This window comes from Tasmannia lanceolata, unplaced genomic scaffold, assembly GCF_043159265.1.
Source record: "Tasmannia lanceolata isolate RefF3 unplaced genomic scaffold, GAP_Taslan_0.1 ptg000003l, whole genome shotgun sequence".
Lineage (NCBI taxonomy): Eukaryota > Viridiplantae > Streptophyta > Magnoliopsida > Canellales > Winteraceae > Tasmannia > Tasmannia lanceolata.
This window is the reverse complement of record NW_027518680.1, coordinates 11,019,392-11,040,378: the sequence shown is the minus strand read 5'-3', so window position 1 is coordinate 11,040,378 and position 20,987 is coordinate 11,019,392. Positions and strand designations below refer to the sequence as shown.

General features: G+C 35.9%; 1 protein-coding gene across 9 annotated transcripts in view; it reads left to right on the top strand.

Moving 5' to 3' along the window:
- Window positions 1-20,509, top strand: part of PHOT2 (phototropin 2) — a 55,095-nt gene extending 34,586 nt beyond the window's left edge. For 6 of the 9 annotated variants that reach the window (XM_077360229.1, XM_077360222.1, XM_077360216.1 and 3 more), the window contains 11 exons: window positions 1,826-1,888; window positions 2,159-2,239; window positions 2,829-2,932; window positions 3,672-3,721; window positions 5,706-5,812; window positions 7,218-7,340; window positions 10,488-10,539; window positions 11,366-11,478; window positions 17,740-17,880; window positions 18,988-19,107; window positions 19,893-20,509. In XM_077360229.1, the coding sequence (XP_077216344.1) occupies window positions 1,826-1,888; window positions 2,159-2,239; window positions 2,829-2,932; window positions 3,672-3,721; window positions 5,706-5,812; window positions 7,218-7,340; window positions 10,488-10,539; window positions 11,366-11,478; window positions 17,740-17,880; window positions 18,988-19,104 (951 nt within the window). In that variant the 3' untranslated portion in view covers window positions 19,105-19,107; window positions 19,893-20,509. Of the gene's footprint in view, window positions 1-1,825; window positions 1,889-2,158; window positions 2,240-2,828; window positions 2,933-3,671; window positions 3,722-5,705; window positions 5,813-7,217; window positions 7,341-10,487; window positions 10,540-11,365; window positions 11,479-11,794; window positions 11,850-17,739; window positions 17,881-18,987; window positions 19,108-19,892 lie in introns of those variants that run through there. The other 3 variants (XM_077360253.1, XM_077360249.1, XM_077360263.1) reach the window with 2 other exon arrangements.
- The last annotated feature ends 478 nt before the right edge of the window (window positions 20,510-20,987 follow it).

Genomic DNA, 20,987 nt, shown 5'->3' with positions numbered 1-20,987 from the left:
CTTCGTTTGAAAAATTGCAAAGTTCAGATAGAGAAGAGAGAGAGGTTGAAGATGAGAGAAGAAGAAAAAGAGAAAAGAAGAGAAGATGGAGGGAATATTTTCTTCATTGATTTCATTCTCTGACAGATCCCAATCATATATGGGTTGTTCTAACGACCTGTCACAGATGTCAGACCTTGACATATTACATCTGTTAAAGTATAAAAGATAAATAACGCCTTTCTCCAACAGCTTAAGCTTTTGGAGAAGTTGGTTAGTTAACATGGTATCAGAGCCAAAGGTCTCGAGTTCAAACCTCCCGGATAGCGAAAATCCACATGCAATGGTCAGCCCAAAGTGGGACCACATGTGCCACGTGTTTGCCAAGTGGGCCACACGTGCGGGGGAGTGTTAAAGTATAAAAGATAAATAACGCCTTTCTCCAACAGCTTAAGCTTTTGGAGAAGTTGGTTAGTTAACAACATCACTGCCCTTCTATTAAGCTGACTAACCTTAGAAATTAAAGAACAACTGACAACTGATTAACTAAACAACTAACAAATGATTAACTTTTCTAATTTGCAACTAACTGCTGTTGGAGTCCTGCATCCAAGCTGGTTTACGAATCACCCTTTGTTGTCTGCTTGGGCCCTCCTGCTCTGGCTGATCTTCCTAATTATTATCTCTTGTTGATTCTTCCTGCAACTGCTCTGTTTGCTTGATGTTCTGCTCCTTTGAATTGCTATCAAAAGCCATTCTGCTGCGTCAATTTCAACTGTCCATCTGATATTCTAGAAATGCAATGGAAAAGGCTGGCTAAACCTGTCAAAAACTATCAAAGGGTTACAGATTTAAACTATTGGATCCTTCCATTCGTCTAGTTGGAGTTGTTTTGTTGTGAAATAAATGTCGTATTTTTTTTTTCAACTTTTTACTTCACATGAAAAAATTGTGATTTAATTGCCATGCTTTCTTCCTGAACAGTAACATAAGATTTTTTTATATTTAAACTACAGAAAATAAGATCAATGAGAATCATTGACTGTGCTATTAATAGACAAGAAACAACAAATAAATTATTTAAGTGCCATATGGTTTCTATCAACTAAAACGACAGAATCTAGCTAGATTGAGCTTAACTAAACTATATCTTCAAGGGATTTGCTAGGGTCCATCGCATAAGGCATTTCTCAGCTGGTCTGTTGCATGTCAGACCAGCCACACAGTTAATGAAGACAAAAGCTGCTGTCTTCGTTCACTGTGTGGCTGGTCTGAGATGTGACTGACCAGCTGCGAAATGCCTTTTGCGATGGACCCTAGCAATTCCCTATCTTCAATCTAAAACTAAACTTCATAAACTAACTAGAGTGAAGGATTGTGAAAATTAACTGTCCGTTGAGTGTGATCAGAAGTTTCACTCTACTTGCCCCGTTGTGTTCCCAAGTTCCTTTACATCTAAATCATTGTTCATGCATGAAATTTACTGAATGGAACCTGTTACAGTATAAAAGCTAAATACTGCCTTTCTCCAATAGCTTAAGCTTTTGGAGAAGTTGGTAAGTTATCATGGTAATAGAGCCAAAGGTCTCGAGTTCAAACCTCCCGGATAGCAAAAATCCACATGCAATGGTTGACCCAAAGTGGGACCACATGTGCCGCGTGTTTGCCAAGTGGGCCACACGTGCGGGGGAGTGTTAAAGTATAAAAGCTAAATACTGCCTTTCTCCAATAGCTTAAGCTTTTGGAGAAGTTGGTAAGTTAACAGAACCTATTCAAAATTGTTCTTTGTGGTTTATATGAAACTATCTCCTTAGTGTGATGATTAATGTTTGTTTTAAAAATATAGCTTAAAGCAAAAGGGAGATACATCAAATCTAGCTTCAGACTTCCTACAAAAACGAATTACAAGGTCCATTCCTTGAATCAAGTGGAAAATCTTTCGTTTCTTGAATCTATGAAAAATCGTACAAAGACACTGATATCTGCGAGACTTGGAAATTGGTAGCCTCTATATAGTCCATGGTATTGTTATCTGCAAAGAGGCGAACAACTTCTGAGCTCAATATTGGGGATTCATATTGCTTTGTTTTTAGTTACTAAGAAGGATATATATTGCATTTTATACTTTTGATTTATTATAAAAGACTAAGGGTGTACTATTTTCATGGACAATGCACAGGTTCATCGAGCTTGCATAGAAAGGGAGATTGTTTCGCTAATGGATCATCCTTTTCTTCCTACATTGTATTCTTCTTTTCAGGTTTAGTCGTTATCTTTCGATGTTATCCATTTTTTTTCTGGTTACTCCTTGTTAGGGAAACCCATACTTAATAGCCTTATGTCTGGAAGATATGTTATTGAAACTACATATATAACCCTTCTAATGTTGTAAGGTGTGCGGGAGAAGTCAGAATTTTATAAACTTGTCACTTCAGAAATGAAGCTATATTTTTCTTCTACACTGGAACACATTTCCAGAACATATGAGACTTCATGTTTTTTCCTTTTTCCCTTCTTGATTAATGTTTTCCCTGTATTGTTTGCTCATTTCTCTAATACTTCCTAGTATTACAAACATGTACTAAAAAATCTAATGTTTTTCCTGTATTCTTTGTATTGATGTCTTCTTTTGGAATTCATTTTTCCTCATGTACTGATTGCACTAATTCCATATTTCTCCATCTGTTTGTCAAATTCCTGATCATGACAGGCTCGGAACAGTAGCCTGCTCAGACCATTTTTTTGAATTATCCATCATTTCTGTCTTTTGATATTCTTGATGGTGCTATTATATTTAAAGGGATCATGTCATTTTTCAGTGATCTATATTGGCATTTCCTTTTCTCCAGACTGCTACACATGTTTGTTTGATAACGGACTTTTGCCCTGGTGGGGAGTTATTTGCATTACTTGACAAGCAGCCTATGAAGATTTTTAGAGAGGAAACTGCAAGGTATTTTCAAGAATATTTAACCTTTTCTTAAGCTAGTAGTTTACCCATATACTTGTACTTCTATTGTTGCTTTAAGTTGTTCATAATTAAGGTATGATTTGTGGACACGGACATGAGTGTTGCATGTCGACACGGACACGGAGTATCGGACATGTCAAACCCCCAAAATTTAGAAATGGAGACACGGCTACAATAGAGAGTATACATGATGTTACAACAAGTATTAGTTAAAGAAGAGCTAAAAAAGAGTTTATAATAAAAGGAGAGTTAATAATAAAAGAGGTAAACACAATATACAATAATAAAATAGAATGTCACACTTGACATGGTACAAAAATGTGTCCACACACCCACATTAAGTCAACACTTATAGCAGTATTAAAATTATCCAAAGGAGTGTCGACACCGGTGGACACGCGTGCCGTGTCGGACACAGCAGGACACGTTGTCAGCAATAAATTCAAAGTGTCGGCTAAATCATAGTAATTAAGTCAAATAGTGTCTGTCAAATTAGTGGTCTGGCTGATGAAATGATTGATGTATCGCTGGCCTACAGTTGTGCTATCTTTTTTTTCTTGTAGGCACTAAAAGTACTTCTCTTGCTAGGTAAAATGTCAATATTTTATTTTCTTTTCTTGCAAAGCCTCAAGGGAAGTTCTTAATACGAATCTTTCTTAAATTATCTTTTCTCCTGTTCCCTAAAACTAACTCCAATCTCAATCCAATTTACTTTTTCCAGGTTTTATGCTGCGGAAGTTTTAGTTGGCTTGGAATATCTTCATTGTCTAGGTACTTTTCTCAAATTGTTGGAGAATATTTTTTTCTGTCTCCCTCTGTGTATGTCTTGGCATGACCATCATTCTTTGAAGTTCTTCATGGTTTTTTTAACGTCAGTTTAAGGTCTATATCTCAATTGTCTAGGTACTTTTTGTCAAATTGTTGGAAAAATCCTTCCTTTTCCCTCTGTGTATGTGTGGGTTGGTGGGTCAGTGAGGGTGGTGTGTTAAACTAAACCTGGCATGACCATCATTCTTTGAAGTTGTTCATGGATTTTTTTTACGTTAATTTGAAGTCTAGAAATCCCCAGTTTCAATGAAAGTTCGTAGGTGGTAAAATATTATGTGTTACCATTTGCTAGCATATAGGTGTGAATTTCATAAGAAAGGGTTGTTACTTCTACCAGACTACCACATACCATCCGTTTTGTGATTATTCATATTTTGTCTAATTTCACACTATTAGATGATTGAATGGAACTGAACTGCTTATTCTTTAGTGTATGTTTAATTATTTGTGGTGACTGTTCATCATGTAAGAAATGAAGAAGAAAACGATGCAATGAAGATAGTGAATCAGACTGAGCTTTCTCTATCACTGTTACCTGCCCAATTGGCATTTGGGCTGGCATGAATATCAATTTGTATATGTTTTCGATCTGAATAGAATAGTCCATATGCTAGTGTCCCCTTAATGTAGCAAAGAATATCTTGATTTCTTGTAAGTGGCCTCTTGGATCATGAAGGTACTGATGTACCTCATTGAATGAATATTTGATCTTAGAATATGTGAATGTCATGTATTGGAGAGCTCCCATCATGCTGTGATATCTTCAAGAGAATTTCACTAGTCGGCCCTCATTTCCTCAATATATTTTATCCAGAATAGCTGGAGTGTTTTTGGACTTGCTGTCTGTCTTCTTAAACTTTGTCACGAGTTAAACATGCTTTCTTGAAATAGAATCGTGCCTTTAGATGTTGCTATCACTTCTACCTTTCCAAAAAAAAAAAAAAAAGATGTAGCTATCACTTCTATACATAAGAGAGATTTGATAGGGAGGATGTATTTCATTTCAAAGTCATGCTTCAATCTCAGCTTGGTTGCTTCAGCTGTATTACTGTCACTATCAGTAATAATGCATAATAACACAAGGTAAAAGTGATAGAGGATTTTGTTCTCTTAATAATAGAGCTGTGAGCTTCTTCAGATCTTTGATACCTCGTCCTTTCAAGGCTTGACATGATAGATCAAACTAGGTTCTAGGGGTTAAGTCCATAAATAGCCTTCTTCAGTCAACAAATGTAGTTTTTGTCATTAGTAGTGTTGTATAGATGTCTTCGATCTGTCCGATGAATCTGTCAATCTCCACGCGCACACCGTGAACAGTGAAAGGAGTTCTTCAGATCTGAAGATGGCGTTATGGCTTGATTGATGGAATCACAGGCTCTTTTCCTTCTCAGACTAGGGACCCCTTTACATGGAAATCTCTATCTCTTAATATTTCTCTCCACCCATAAAGGTGAGATGGATATTTATAGAGTTTGGAATTTAACTAGAAGTCTAGAACTAGGAGTTCTAATCCCACCACACTTCTAATTCTTATTTATCTTTTAATTAAAAATAATTGGGATTTATCTCTAAAACTCCTTTTACAAATAAACCTTGAAGTGGAGAGTTTCTAGAAGGGTTGACCGTACAACCTTATGTGTGGGACCCAATGTGGGCCACACCAATAAATGCCAACATTCTCCCACTTGGTCCACATTGTTTTTCCACTGGCTGAAAAGTTGATAGCGGTCCTTTTCTTTAAGTTTTCCTTTTCCATACCATGAAGTGGATGTGTTTGGAATGCGTGTTTCTTTTAGACTGAAAACTCAAATTAAAGTTCACAAAGCATGTAGTTTTATTTTCAACATTTCTTTTTAGTCATGTTTTATTGTCTTTTCAGTTGATATGGCCAACTAATTTTCATTTAATTTTTTCTCTCGGGAAACAGGAATAATCTATCGGGACCTGAAGCCTGAAAATATTTTACTTCAGAAGGATGGACATGTTGTGTTGACTGATTTTGATCTATCAGTTTTGACATCATGTGTACCACAGGCATGTTTGTCTTTATTTTTCTGGAAGTTATCCTTCATTATTAACTTTGAAGATCAAATAAGTTGTTTAATTCTATATTTTTTCCCTGATATATCTCTTCCTATCCTTGGAAATGTTCGTCATTTCCGGAGTAAGTATTAACTGTTAAATGGAGTTGTCTGATATACAGATGTTGTTATTATATGCCAGTAAGGGTATTCTGTAATAATCTATGTAGCTTTTGATAGACTTCTTTTCTTTTAGGATCTGTTGCAGTTTTCTTAATTCTTTTGTGGAACTGTATGTATCGGGAAAAGCCACTTGGTCACTCAAGGAATGAAACATAATTTTTTTTCTCAGAGGATCATCTCTCTCTCTCTCTCTCTCTCTCTCTCTCTCTCTCTCTGTTTATAGAGTTTTCATCCTTTGCACTGTCTTTCTGGATAGTTGTGTTCTGGGGTTTCAATATTCATTTTAAGTTGTGTTCTAGGATTTCAGTGATCTGTGATTAATTGTGCAGACCCTGATTTTAGAGGAAATGCTTCGGATCTTCACCTAGATCAATAGATTAGCTGCTGAAGTTGTTGAATTAGAATCTATGGGAAGCCTAAATCACCAATTCTTATACTTGTGGACATTTAGGGAAGGATTTTGATCTGAAATAAATTAAAAGCTAGAGGTTTCCAGCATATTATTTAATTAATCCCGGGATCCCCCAAAAAAGATAACCTTGTAACCTAATAAAAGGGTGGCCCAGTGCACGAGGCTCCCGCCATTGCAGGGTCTGGGTGGGAGCCTCGTGCACTGAGTTACATGGTTGTCTTTTTTTGGGGGTCCCGGGATTATATATTAATGTCACTACAATTACCGAAACACCCTTATAAAGTACATCGACAAATGAATTTTCCTTCCGAGCATAAATCATCAATTCTTATATTTATCGACGCTGTGTGCATCGTGCACATTAGTTTGTCAGGGTGCTGAATCACTGCCAGGATACAAGCCATCTGCACAACAGAAGAATTGACCATCTCAATCATTGATTTGCCATGTGGGTCCCCTTTCCACCTTGGCTGAGTTCTTGTCCAAGTCCGAGTTTTAGACACCAGCATAATCTTCAAGAAACTTTTACCATTTCATGATGAGCAAACTTGTTAGTTGGTAAAGATAGAAACTCGATTCTTACAAAACTTTAGTCTGTTGCTATAGCTGCGTATCTAGGCATAAAATAGCAGCGTACTAGAATTGATTCTATGAAATTTTAATCAATCCTTTTGTAGATACTATTAAACAACTTCAATTACTGCAGTTTGCATCAACATTATATCATTTTTGCATAATTATTCCCTCAGTCACAGTTGGCTTTTCTTTGTAATTGTAAATTTGTTTTCTTATTTTTTTCTTAAAAATTTCTCTTATCTGACAGGTTAAAAGGCAAGTTTTGCCTACAAAGAGACGAAAATCTAAATGTGAACCACCTCCTACATTTGTTGCAGAACCAGTTACACAATCAAATTCGTTTGTTGGAACGGAGGAGTACATCGCTCCGGTATGATGCGTTTTAAGATATTTCCAGCTGTGTTCATTGAAACTATGTTCCCTTTTACTTCTACATCAATTAGAAATACATATTTCAGATTTCACGAGTTTCTTAAGATTGAACAGTAACGCCACTAATCTGATGCTTCTAAATCCGATGTTGAAATCTAAGTATCTTCTAGATGTAGATTATGGAATGACATAAAGAGAAGGAAAATTATATAGCATCTTGGTCATGTATTCATCCTAATATTTTCAACATTGGTGGTCTATGTTTAAGTGATCAAAGGGTATTGCCGTAATTCAAATGCTCTCTCTCTCTCTCTCTCTCTCTCTCTCTAAACATTCTCAGTTAACTGTGTTGGTGTTAGAGAATTTCGGACATCCATTTATCTTTTGTCCTTTTTTCTTCAATTCAAGATGTAATTTTATGTTCCCTTACAAACTGATTTAGGGATTCTCTAGGATATTAATGTCAATGATGTAATTTGAGAGGTTATTCATTATCTGTATTGGAATCAATATGCTGGACATGGTTCATAATGGATTGTGTATGTTATCTGTTTTGATATGATCTTATTTGAGAAGTGTAGCAGTATATCTGTACATGGAAATTGTACAAATGAACTTCTATTTTTTATTGGGAAAATCCGGGCTGCATTGACCATCTAGAAAAGTAAAATTCATAAGAACAGTATCTGTAGGCAATTATAGTATCATTTTCAGTTCATTCTTTAGAAGCGACTCCTTTGGACTGGTACAAGTAGCAGAGAAGTTGCAGAGAAGTTAATTCTACACCATCCTCTTATTTTCCGTGCCAGTTTGTAGATTTGTGTTTATTCTAAAGTGGGAGGGGTAATAATTGAAGTAATTATCACAGAGGTGTGAATTAATTGAATTCCAGAGTTGTGATTTCTGATTCTTAATACTGACTCTGCCTTGCATATTTAAAACTGCTTCCAATTGTGTATAACTTGTATGATTCCACAACAGCTGCAAAATATCTTTCCTTCATATTTTTTATTACAAAACATCATAATACTCCGATGTTTTTTCTTAAATGGGTACTTTCTGTATTGCGAAAGAGAATCATGGTCATTTAGAGCTGAGCATAAAAATGCAGTATATCAACAAGGAACTTGTGACATGGATAAAAGAATGAAAATATAAAAGCAAAACAAATAATATTGATGAAAGGATAACAGAACCATGCATACCAACTCCTATTGGCTGCATTCATTTAAAGTCATTAGTTCTAGAATCTGGCACTGTTGGCCCCTAGGATTAGTTGTTTTTCATGGCTGGTGTTAAAGAGAGACATTTTGATGAGAAAATTATCAAGAAGAGTACTTCAGATTTGGAATCTATATGTTTTGGGCCTCTAGGCATAGATGCATACATTGTTACACTAGCTTATCCATATTGCCAATTCTCATGCCATGCACATTCCTTGGCTGCTTGGCAATCTCTCTAGGAACCTTTATTTTATTTTCAGGATTGACAATGCTATGAAAATGAAAAATATGAAATTGATTAGTGATTGTTTTTTTTTTCTTTGATTTGTTGGTTTGAAGAGAAATGAATAAGATGAGGGAATCTTATCAGGTGTCCCAATGAAATCAAGTTGATAGCAATGTTTCTAAATCTCTTTACGAATTAAAAGAGTTCTCACTTCTCATTAGACTCTTTGGGCCCAGCACTAGCTCTTCTTGTGACATAGTACTAAACTTTGACAGAAACACGTAAGATGTTTCTTGGTGGGCTGGATGCTGAGGGGCACTATTACTATATGGAAAAATGGACCATTGTGTAGTTTGGTTCTTATATCTGTCACTGAAGAATTGAAATGTGGATGTTATATTGCTGTTTATTTGCAGATATGACCCTGGTGGTCAATATAAACTTCTCAAACTGTTATATGCTGGGTGTGAAAGAGTAATGTCCAGAGAGTGGTATACTAACAATTTGAGAATATTATTAGAGCTGACATTGCTTTAATCATATGTCTATTCTGTCAGATTGTATTTCTTGAATAACTTGGGATCTTACTATGGTTTTGTCTTGAGCGTGGTTTTATCCACTGTAACCGACACAAAATGATGGAAATGTTTCTGTTTCTATCACCACCGAAATGCATATTGAAACCAAAATGCATATTGAAACAAAAACTATAAGTGTATTAGTTGCATACCATATTAGTATGTGTTACAGAATTATATTTATATTTATTGCATTTGAAATGTGTTGTATATATTGTGCATAAATATTTATATGAATTACATGTGAAATATGGTATATATATTGAATTATCCGAAATGAATATAAGCGCATGTCACCAAGTTTTCAATGTTATTAGCCCATTATGGATGGTTGTCTTTGTGTATGTGATGGTTTCTAGTTGCGCATTTGAGCTTATTTCAGCATTTCCTTTAGGTTCATCATAAATTCTATCATCTGCATGTGTTTCCATATGTTTCCTTAATTTCATAGGAATTCAGGTGAAATTTTCAACCAAAACTGAAAATTTTTCATTTCTGTGGCGATCATAACCGAAACCGGAATTTAAAATCTTGGTCTTGAGTTTCTTCATGCCTTCTAGAAATCCTTGGGGTCCTGATGCCTCGTTATATGAAAAAGGTCCACCCATCCTTGAAGTTGCATCTCGAATCCTGGTCTTGCTGGAATCAATGGAAATTACTCTCACCAATGGAAGTGGGTGGCACCAGAATCTTGGATTTGAGTTTGAAGTTTTTGTGTGTGTGTGTGTGTGTGTGTGTGTGTGTGTGTGTTGGCCAGGGGAGGGGTTCTCTCTGTTAAACAAATCATGTTCTTTGGAAAAATGTTTCTATGTCTTTTATGGAAATTCTACTTGCTCTATTATTTTAATCTACTGAAGACTAACTCTATTACTTAAATTTACTAAAGATTAACATCTAATTCCATATTTTTGCTTCCTTCAAGGCTCCATGTGTTGTGGCTTTCATGTTTGAATTAATCTACACTTATCCGCTTTGCATAATTTTCATAATTGTGATACTTATGAATCATACATTCATATTCAATGAGAAATTATTCTGAGTCTTGTAAGCAGTATCATCATTCTTTTCCATTAATGCATTCTTTTATCATCATAATCCTCATGTCTCCTTTGTTTCAGGAAATTATTACAGGGGCAGGCCATAGTAGTGCCATTGATTGGTGGGCTCTTGGTAAGTGTAGTCATATGAGATTGGCATGTGTACATTTGATTCTTTGTCGCCTTGTAACTGCTCCATTCCTATTTTTTTTAATGGAATGTCTCTCTCTATCTCTCTCTCTCTCTCTCTCTCTCTCTATATATATATATATATATATATATATATATATATATATATAGAGAGAGAGAGAGAGAGAGAGAGTAAACAGTTCCTGAGGTGGCGCTAGCGCTACCTTATATGAGGTGGCACTCACAAAACGTAGGGGGCCCACTTTGTTTGGATGATCCAAAGCATTCATTTGATAGGCCCTCACATAGATAGGGTGCCTACAAAAAATCAGGTCCATAGGATCATCCTAACCCTTCCATTTGTGGAGGTTTAGATTTATGGAGGCTTATTATACCCATCCATTTTAACCTCCACAAATGGAAGGGTTAGGATGATCCTATGAAGTTGATTTTTTGTGGGCACCCTATCTATGTGAGGGCCTATCAAATGAATGCTTTGGATCATCCAAACAAAGTGGGCCCCCTATGTTTTGTGAGCGCCACCTCATATAAGGTAGCGCTAGCGCCACCTCAGGAACCCTTCTCTCGTATATATATATATATATATAATTGCTGAAACCAGCACTCTATCATGATTCAGAGTGATAATACATCACCGTCCTCTCACGGGGGAAATTTTTTTCATCAGTTTTAAAGTTTATTAGTCTTGATGAATGAACATCATCAGCTTTTATGAAATAAAACAGTTTTCCATGATGTTATTTCTAGAAGATATTATAGTCTATCTGTATTTGTTCAGACGTCACCTTATTTTTTGTTTGCAAATGCAGGGATTTTGCTATATGAAATGCTTTATGGCCGGACACCTTTCAGGGGAAAGAATAGGCAGAAAACATTTGCAAACATTCTGCACAAAGATCTTACATTTCCTAGTAGCATTCCGGTAAGAAAAATAGTTCCTAAATATGACTATCGATTCATATGATCTTTTTCATTTTAACATTGTGTTTGTTTCATTTGATTTCAATGCTTTAACATAATTTCTGGTGCTATAATATCTATTAAACATGATAATCCTGAAATAGCACACCATATGTAGTGGTTATTGAAAAGGATCTTCTTGAACATAGAGCTTGACCACTTTAGGAGTTGGTCAGTGACCCACTGGTGTTGCTTATCTCATGATTTACATTATTCATGTCACACATTATTTGCAAAAATTTGTACATGAATCATAAAATCTCTTAAAAATTGGACAGGGATAGAGTTTCATGGTTGTCTTTAGCATTGGAGGGTGATGAAATGGAGTTGTAGGTAACACACTAGACTAAATTCTTCCCATGTTTTATTGTTGATCATCACTTATTATCAAGTTTATTTTTGGGCATGGGGTTGCAATGGTTGGTGTCATCTTGAATGCAAGGAAGGAGTCATTTCCTTTCTGGCTAATAAACTTATGTTAAACACTGAAGCAAAGGGGATAAGCTTATGAGATAGTAGGGTCTTAGGTAGATAGATTTTGGAATGGATAGAAGAACCTGTAAGGTGGTTGTAGGTGGCAATGCTAAATCATTGGCATTTGCAAGGAAAAGCTTGGGTCAAAAATAGAGGAAAAGGCAGTGGTTTTTTTGTGAGTTTAGAGATTATGACTAAAAGAAGAACCTTATGCAAGTCCAACTTGGTTGTGTGGGTCCAAACCAAGGAAGCAGGAGTCTCTACTCGGAATGGGGAATCTCGATTCCCTGAAAATCGATTCGGAAACGGGAATCTTCTTGATTCTCCGATTTTTGGGAATCCCGTTTCGGAAACTTGGGAAACGCGATTCCCACTCTATGGGAAATTCGATTCCCACTCTATGGGAAACACGTATCCCACTCTATGGGAAGCGTGCTTCCTATCTACCCCCCTTGTCTCTTGCTAGTCCTCTTCTCTTCCTCTTCTTAGTATTTACATGTAAAGTCATTTAAGTACTTAAGATTTTCATGTAAATAAGGGAATAACCCCCCATCTGAATCTATTAAAAATAGTTTCAAGACCCAAATCTAAAAGGATAAAAGTCTACTTTCCAGTTGTAGTACAAAATTCAGAAAAAAAAAAACGGGTCGGGTCAAAAACTTAACTTCCAATCGATGGGGTATTTTTCCAATTTAAATATTCATAAATTCTATCATGTCCAAATGTTATTAAGTCTCAAAAGTCTGGTAAGAAAATCTTATAATTTAGTTTCTAAATTTTTTTCTTCTTGTCAGGCATTGGTCAACGCACTGGTCAACACAAACATTTCAATTGAGTGATTTTTCTTTAAGTAAATGTTGGATCTTTTAATAAAAAGTATTTTTTAAAATATTTGGTTCATATAATTATTTCTTTTATTTTTTAGTATTTTTTAGTATTTTTTTAATTTTTTTTAAATATTTAACTATAAAAAAAAAATTCTTTGACCTTTCACGCTTCCCGCTTCCCACCTTCCTGAGAGCCTTTGCTTCCCGCTCTCGCTTCCCGCTCTGGCAACCTTGGTCCAAACTCCAAAGTCATTTTACTTACCACATTTTTCAAGGTGGGGAATTGTAGTGTGTTAAGAGATACGGTAGTTTTTATTTGTTATTCAAGTAGTTATTATGGGGCCCATCATACTTAGTATTATTATGGGATAATTCTAATATTTCTATTTAAGAATATATCAAAAGAAGTTCTATGGGAGTTGTAGGGTTAAACTTCCTTCTCCTTCCATCTTTCTTCTCCCTTCTTTCCTTCGTCCCCCACCTCTACTTGATTTCCCACCACTTGGGTGGCCTCCTCCAAATATTTTCTTCTTTTCTTTTACATTGGCATGATATCAAAATACTGAACTCGTACTTGAGTTCGCTTCCATCCTCCTTTTGTCTTGTGCTGACCGGACCACAAGATGTAGGCTTTTCTCCTTGTTTGTGCACTGAGAAAAATATGGAGTATTGTCAGAAAAAAGTAACATCACTAAACACAGACCGCTTTCGAAGATCATTATGATAATAACGATACCTTTTTGAGTTTGAGAATACGCAGAAAAACACATTTAATTGCAAAACACTACTAACTTATCAACTCCTGGACCTAAAGAGTAAACAAAATGAACACAACTAAATAGATTAGGAGGTGCCAAACAGATAGCAAGCCAATGTCAGGGTAGATAACGGAATGGGGAGATTTACCTTTCATGACTAAAGACGGCATACAATTAATCATGTAACAAAATCAAAACATCATCTCCCAAATATACATTTTTAACAACAAAGTACGTATTACTTCAATAAGACGATGATGCTTGTGTTATGAGTCATGAGTTATGACACCATTTTCTCAAGAAGTATGTGTACAAGAGGTTTGATGGAGAATCCCACAACTACCAAGATAAGTATGGAACTCTTGTGATGAATACTCCTGATTGTTATCAGAACACAGTACACTAAAATTTCTATCAAACTGGTTTTGAATTTCTAAAATCGAGATCTATTCCTGGAAAATCATTGATAAATATCACAATCTATGGCATGAAAAGCCGTCTTTATTTCTATCGGATCCCAAATATCAAAATGAATTACATAAAAAATGTACCGAGTTCCGTTTATCATTTTTAGAATAAAGGGGAACTATGTGAAGCTTTCCTAACTCACAAGCCTAAAAGACTAAACTAGACATTGAAAATACTTTTAAACTCTAGACTTTTAACTACGCAGAGATGGATGACCTTGCCGATAATTCCAGAGATGTGGAGAGGAGGTTTAATGTGTGGGCATCAACATCAAGTCAACGATCTAGTTAGTAGAAGTTTGTCACATTCAAGTCTGCTGTTAATCATTATCTTTCTTTAGATCCTAAACAGCACAGAAGGAAACCAAAAACAACCGAATGATTTGGTTAGTTTACTTATAGATAACATTTCCAAATTGAACTTTAGGAACATGAAAGCCTCTAGACAGTGAAAGGGAAGAGGCAGTACAAAAACAGTATCTCTACCAGACATTGTGGGTAAAGAACCACAAGTAAGTGTAATAAATGAGTGACGGACAGACTTGTCAAAAAAGGAAAATATAGAAGAGTGAGTTAATTTGGCTGAAGACTAATACCTAAGATAGGTTTTAAGGTCGAGAAACCGATGAAGATCTATCATGACAATCAGGTAGCAATTAATATGGTTTAAGACTAATATCTAAGATGTGTTTTAAGGTCGAGAAACCGATGGGGATCTATTGTGACAATCAGATGGCAATTCATATAGAAAGTCAGTATTTAATTAGTAGAAAATGTATTGAAGCTCATGGTCACTTTATTCGAGAAAGATATCAAGTAAACAGAATTCCACTCTATATGAAGTCAAAGGAACAGTTAGAATACATCTTTACCAAAGCCCTTGGTCTTGATAAGTTTCATATTATTTGTTCCAAGATGGGCATGGTTCTTTGAGAAAGAGGGTAGTTTTATGCGTGTTATATATGTAGTTAGGATGGGGCCCATCATACTTAGTGGTATAATGAAGGTCTATGGGAATCATAGGGTTAGACTTCCAACTCTAAAAACTCCCTTCTCCCTCAGTCTTTCTTCTCCTTTCTTTCCTCCCTCTCTCTTCTCTACTTGATTTCCCATGACTTCAATGGTCTCCTCCAAATATTTTCTCCTTATCATTTACATTCAAATGGCTGAAATATTATCTACCAGTTGCGACAAGGTCATCTACAAGGGGTCAAGGGGATCGGTTCTCCTTGCACATCCGTCGGAGGATGAAGGTGTTACGTGCTTATTTGGGTCCCACCTTGGCTGAAATAAATCGGTTGAGATATTTGTTATTTTGAGATTTGCTTTGTAGTTATTTAGTTAGTTAGGAGTCTTAGAGATAAGGCTTATCTAGGTTAGGGATTTTTAATAAATAACTTGTTCGTAGCCTTTCTTTGTTCAATGAGAATTTTATCCTCAAAATAGTGTGTTTTGTGCACAGAGGAGGACGACCCTTTCCTTGAAGTGGGTCAAGAGGCTGATCTTCCCTCTAAGAAGATCAAATCCGTTACGAACCGATTTAGGTTCGTAACAATTGGTATCAGAGCAGCCGGTCTTACGCCATGGATACATCATTGGAGATTTTGGATTCCCTGCGAGATGATTTTCAGAAGATGAAAGTATATGTTTCAAGAATGGTAGAAGAGCAACAGCGATTTGCGGAAGCCGTCAACAAAATCAGCATGCTGATCAAGGAAATGCGCGAAGATGAAAGAAAGCAAATCGAAGAAAAGAAAGTTCCAAAAAAGAAACGTCGAAATAGAAAAAGAAGAGAAAAGAAGAATAGAGAAAGAAAGCAGATATTAGAAAAGGCGAAGAAGATACAAAAGAGAGGTCATCACTGAAGAGTCCACTGTTCATCTTCCCCTCAATCTGTACTACTTAATCGAAAAGACTCTCATCCACTGCCATTCGTGTGTTATCATCTAAATCATTCCAAGAACACGCACCAAAGGATCTTTGATAAACGACACGATAAGATCGGTTGGAAGATGGAGTTGTTTCAACCATTGATTTCAACTATATTTTTCGTGAAGATGATGCCCACTAAGATTTGGGACCCCGACGGAAGAAATTATCTTCTCCAATGATCCAACCTTGAGGACAACGTTGATTTCAAGGAGGGAGGAATGTTACGTGCTTATTTGGGTCCCACCTTGGCTAAAATAAATCGGTTGAGATATTTGTTATTTTGAGATTTGCTTTGTAGTTATTTAGTTAGTTAGGAGTCTTAGAGATAAGGCTTATCTAGGTTAGGGATTTTTAATAAATAACTTGTACGTAGCCTTTCTTTGTTCAATAAGAATTTTATCCCCAAAATAGTGTGTTTTGTGCACAGAGGAGGACGACCCTTCCCTCGAAGTGGGTCAAGAAGCTGATCTTCCCTCTAAGAAGATCAAATCCGTTACGAACCGATTTAGGTTCGTAACAAGTGGTATCAGAGCAGTCGGTCCCGCGCCATGGATATATCGATTTTGGATTCCTTGCGCGATGATTTCGAGAAGCTCGAAGCATCTATTTCGAAAATGATAGAAGGGCATTGGTGAATTGCAGAAGAAAATCAGCCTTCTAATCGAGGAAATGTGCGAGGAAGAAGAAAGGTTGAAATCTGATAAAGTTGATGTTCATGTAGAGAAGAGTCGAAGAATTGAGGCCGGCAACGATGAAAAATCGTTTTTCTTTCCAATGTGGATCGCCTCAGATTTTGAAGGCGGTGTTCGAATGATCGCATCCGCTGTTTTTGAAGATAATGAAAGGCCAATGTTTTTCTACAAATTTATGCCGAAAAAGATTTGGGACCCTGGTGGAATAAATTATTTTCACCATTAATTCAACCTTGGGGGCAAGGTTGATTTCAAGGGGGAAGGAATGTTAGGTGCCCTCGTGGCTGAAATAAGTTTGTTTAGATATTTTGTTATTTTCATATTTGCATTTTAGTTATTTAGTAGAGGTAGGACTCTTAGAGATAAGGGTTATCTAGATTAGGGTTTTTCCTATAAATAAGTGTATGCATCTTTATTAAATTAATGAAGAAAATTGTTTGAGAAAGTGTGGTTTTGCACAGAAAGGAGGACGACCCTTCCCTCGAAGTGGGTCAAGAGGCTGATCTTCCCTCTGAGAAGATCAAATCCGTTACGAACCGATCTGGGTTCGTAACAGAAGGATGTCATATTTTGTAAGGGAGGTGGGAGATTCCTAAGACCACCCGAATTGATATTCAAATTCTTCTATTTGGACTATCCGTGAAGGCTATTTTAGATCTTCTTGAGCATGTGACGTTTCCGAATTAAACCATGCAATTATGGAACTTTTTAAGGAAATAAATTGAAGTTAGATAGGCCACTCTCCCTCTATAACTTTCAACCTAACACAAACGTTAAAATGACACCCTAGAAAATCTGACCTGTTTCATTATATGATGAAACAGGAAGGTGTAGACAACTATTATTAAATAAAAGGCAGAAAATACAGGAAGGTGTAGCTATAGAAGCAGATTTTCAGTGACACTAATAAAATTTCATAGAAATAAGATTAAAATTTGGAGAAACTATTATTTAGTTCTGGTTTTCTTTATTGTATTTTTCTAATGACTGTATCTTACTCCATAATGTGACAGATCTTCTTATAAATGGGGTTCCCTTTGATATAGCGGTCACTAATTATATACTATGTGCAGGTGAGCCTCGCGGCTAGGCAATTAATCCATGGATTGTTGCACAGAAATCCTGCAAATCGTTTAGGGAAAAATAGTGGTGCAAATGAAATCAAACAACATCCTTTCTTCCATGGAATCAATTGGCCCCTTATCCGTTGCATGGTAATCTTCTTTGCCATCTGTTCATGTAGGAAAGAATGCAAGCTTAGATAGTTTGTCACCCTTTGCTAAATTTTCATGTGGAAAATGTAGTTTATCTTACATGTCTATGATGTGATGATCTAGAGATGTACTTGTAAAAAACCATTATTTAATTTTTGAATTTGAATTTGAGGAAATTAATGTTGTTAGTATTAACATTTATGGCCCTGTTTATTGCAAGAAAAACATTTTTTATGGATTTTTTCTTGGGAAAATATTTTCATTCCATGATTTAGAGAGACAATATAACTATGGTTAATTTAGATGGACATTTTCATAAATTGAAGGTCTCTTTAAAAATAAATTGAATATGGTCGGTTCAAGTTATCTTTTTGTAGAAATATTTTGACTTCCCGAACTTTTCCAGCGAATTCTTGCAATCCTAGGAGGGCCTATAAAGAACATGATTCCCCCAGAGTAGAAGGTTCTAGAGACCACATAGGTAGTTTTTTTTTAAAAAGCAACAAATGCTGCTCCCATTTTGATGTTGAAATGTTATGTTCTCCATATCTATGTCACAAATATCGTTCTCGGGGATTTTTCGGAACGGGAAAATCTCGGGATTTTTTTTAAAAAAAAAAATTTTGGGTTTATCTTGGGAAAAAATGATAAAATAAATTTATTTAAAAATATATAAATATATAAATTAAGAAAAAATAAAAAATAAAAATATCGTGATATTATCGCTGTAAATGAAAAGATCGCTATATTTTTTAAAATTCTGGGGATTATATCGGGATTTTGTAGTTTCATCAAAATATCGCAATAAAATCACTATATTTTGAAAATATCAGATATATTTGTGACAGGTTCACTTGCACCGATGATGAATGTTTCAGGCTTGATTCAAAAATCAGTCTTTTGGTTTCCAGGTTCTAATCTTCTAGATCAATGCAAAAACTGCAATATAGATTTTTCGGACTCGGTACTTGAATCCCATCTGACACAAGCGAACTTGACCAAGTTCCAATTTGTTTGATGTGTTTTTCAACATTGAGATGCAGTTTAAATACACCACTTGTATAGAACAATCTCTAAAGTCTAAACTGGTGTTATTTTTATGTGCAGATGCCACCTCAGCTAGATGTACCTCTTCAATTAATTGGAAAGGACCCAGATTCCAAAGATTTTGATGTACAGCGTGAAGACGAGGGATTACTTGTCCGGAGCATGGACTTATTTTGAAAGGTGCCAACTTCATCAATCAATAAAAAGTTAATTACTCCTCTGAAAATTGTATTTGTACTTGTCTGGAGCATTCTCTACCCCCCTTGATTGGCAAATGGGAATGGGATCCACGACTGACGTGGACATTAGTGGGTCTCATTGCACGTGCCAGCCAAGAGACCAGACAATGCTCCTTAAGTGAGTGACATGAGCATGGACTAACAAACATATGGAAACATAAGAGCCACGATAATTCTTTTCATAATTCTGTTGATTGGATCCTAACAGTCCTAGGCAGTCTTAAAATAAAAAGGGTGTAAACATCCTTTTGCAGGCCATTGTTCAAATGATTAGAATCACGTGTTAATTACAATTAGGTTTAATTTTTTCCCAATGCCCCAGTTCTCTCTGGACTTGAGAGAGAAACTATGATTTGTGGACACAGACACGAGTGGACACATCAAAGTATCAAACCCCCCAAATTTAGAAACGGGGACACGGATAAAATAGAAAGTATATATAATCATAATTTGTCAATATGGATTCGTGTGTCGAGTTTCGACACAGATATGGGTTGTCTAACATGGCAACATATAAAAATCTAGAAATTGTGACACATACATACACATAAAATTATTGATTATTACACAAATAGGTGTCCACAGACCCACATTAACTCCAACACTCCTAGCAATACATTTAAAAGTGTCCAAAGGAGTGTCAACACACGTGTAGAGAGATTTACAGATATGTATAGTAGTACAATTCTTGTTGATTTATTTCTTGGTTTTCACTGATTTGTGCAGGCTTTCCACCATCTGAGTGAGGCGATGGAAATTGTTTTGATATATTCAGACAGGGATTAGACCCTGCATTTTCTGTTATAATATGGAGTTTCAGTATAAAATAAGAAAAGGAAGAACAGAAATGACACAGCAGATCATGTACAGCCCAAGAGAACAATCTGTGTAGGGACCGGAGAAGGCTCTTCACCAGTCACCATGGCCGCTTATCTAGCATTCTTATATTCAGATAAACTGCAGAATTATTAGAATATCATGAAATAAAGCTAATCTTTTGAGTCAAAGCTTCAGTAGAAGATGTCTTCTTTTTCCAGGTAGATTAGTATCTTTAATTAGTAGGTACTGAAACCATACAAGCTTTCCAGATATCATTTTCCTTTGTTGTTGAAATGCAGCCCTAATTTGTTGGAGCCAAGGTTTCAACATGCTCAAAGTTGCTGGATTATGAAACATGGCACAGGCAGTTTATTAGCTTGCCTTTCTACTTTTACTGCTGCTCTCCTAAACCTATCAGAAGTGGGCTCTATTGTCGATTTCAACAGCCCTAAACGCACAAATAAGAAATCCTCTCTCATGGCTGAACAATAATAAGATCTTCAAATGAAATAACCATTTCTTCATATTCAATGAACAAAAATCCTGCTTGATTAGTTGTAACCATCTGCTTTGTGAGTTTTGTGGCACCAGATGTGTTGGGATCTCCTACTTGTCTAATGAACTATCAATCTTTTAACCATTTTCCAATTAGTATCTCGGAAAAGGTAGATTTATAAGTATTGGAATGACAAAAGTCCACTCTACGCATGTTACTAGTTTCATTGCACTGAGTAGACCACTAGACACTTACGCAATGTTAAATGTAAGTTTATTCACCGTCCGAATCTATTTAAGATTGCCAAGTAAATTTTCTTTTCTAGCTAAAGTGTTTTAGAATGAGTTCCCTTGAAAAGAGGTGCATCAACCTTCTCCCTTTACTTAAACGATGATCTCATTATCTACAATTTTTTTTTCCAAAAACTGATTAGGCACATTGAACCCAATGGCTGCATGTGGCCCAGACTGGGCTGGTCCACATGCAGGCCTTTCAGGAAGTGGCTG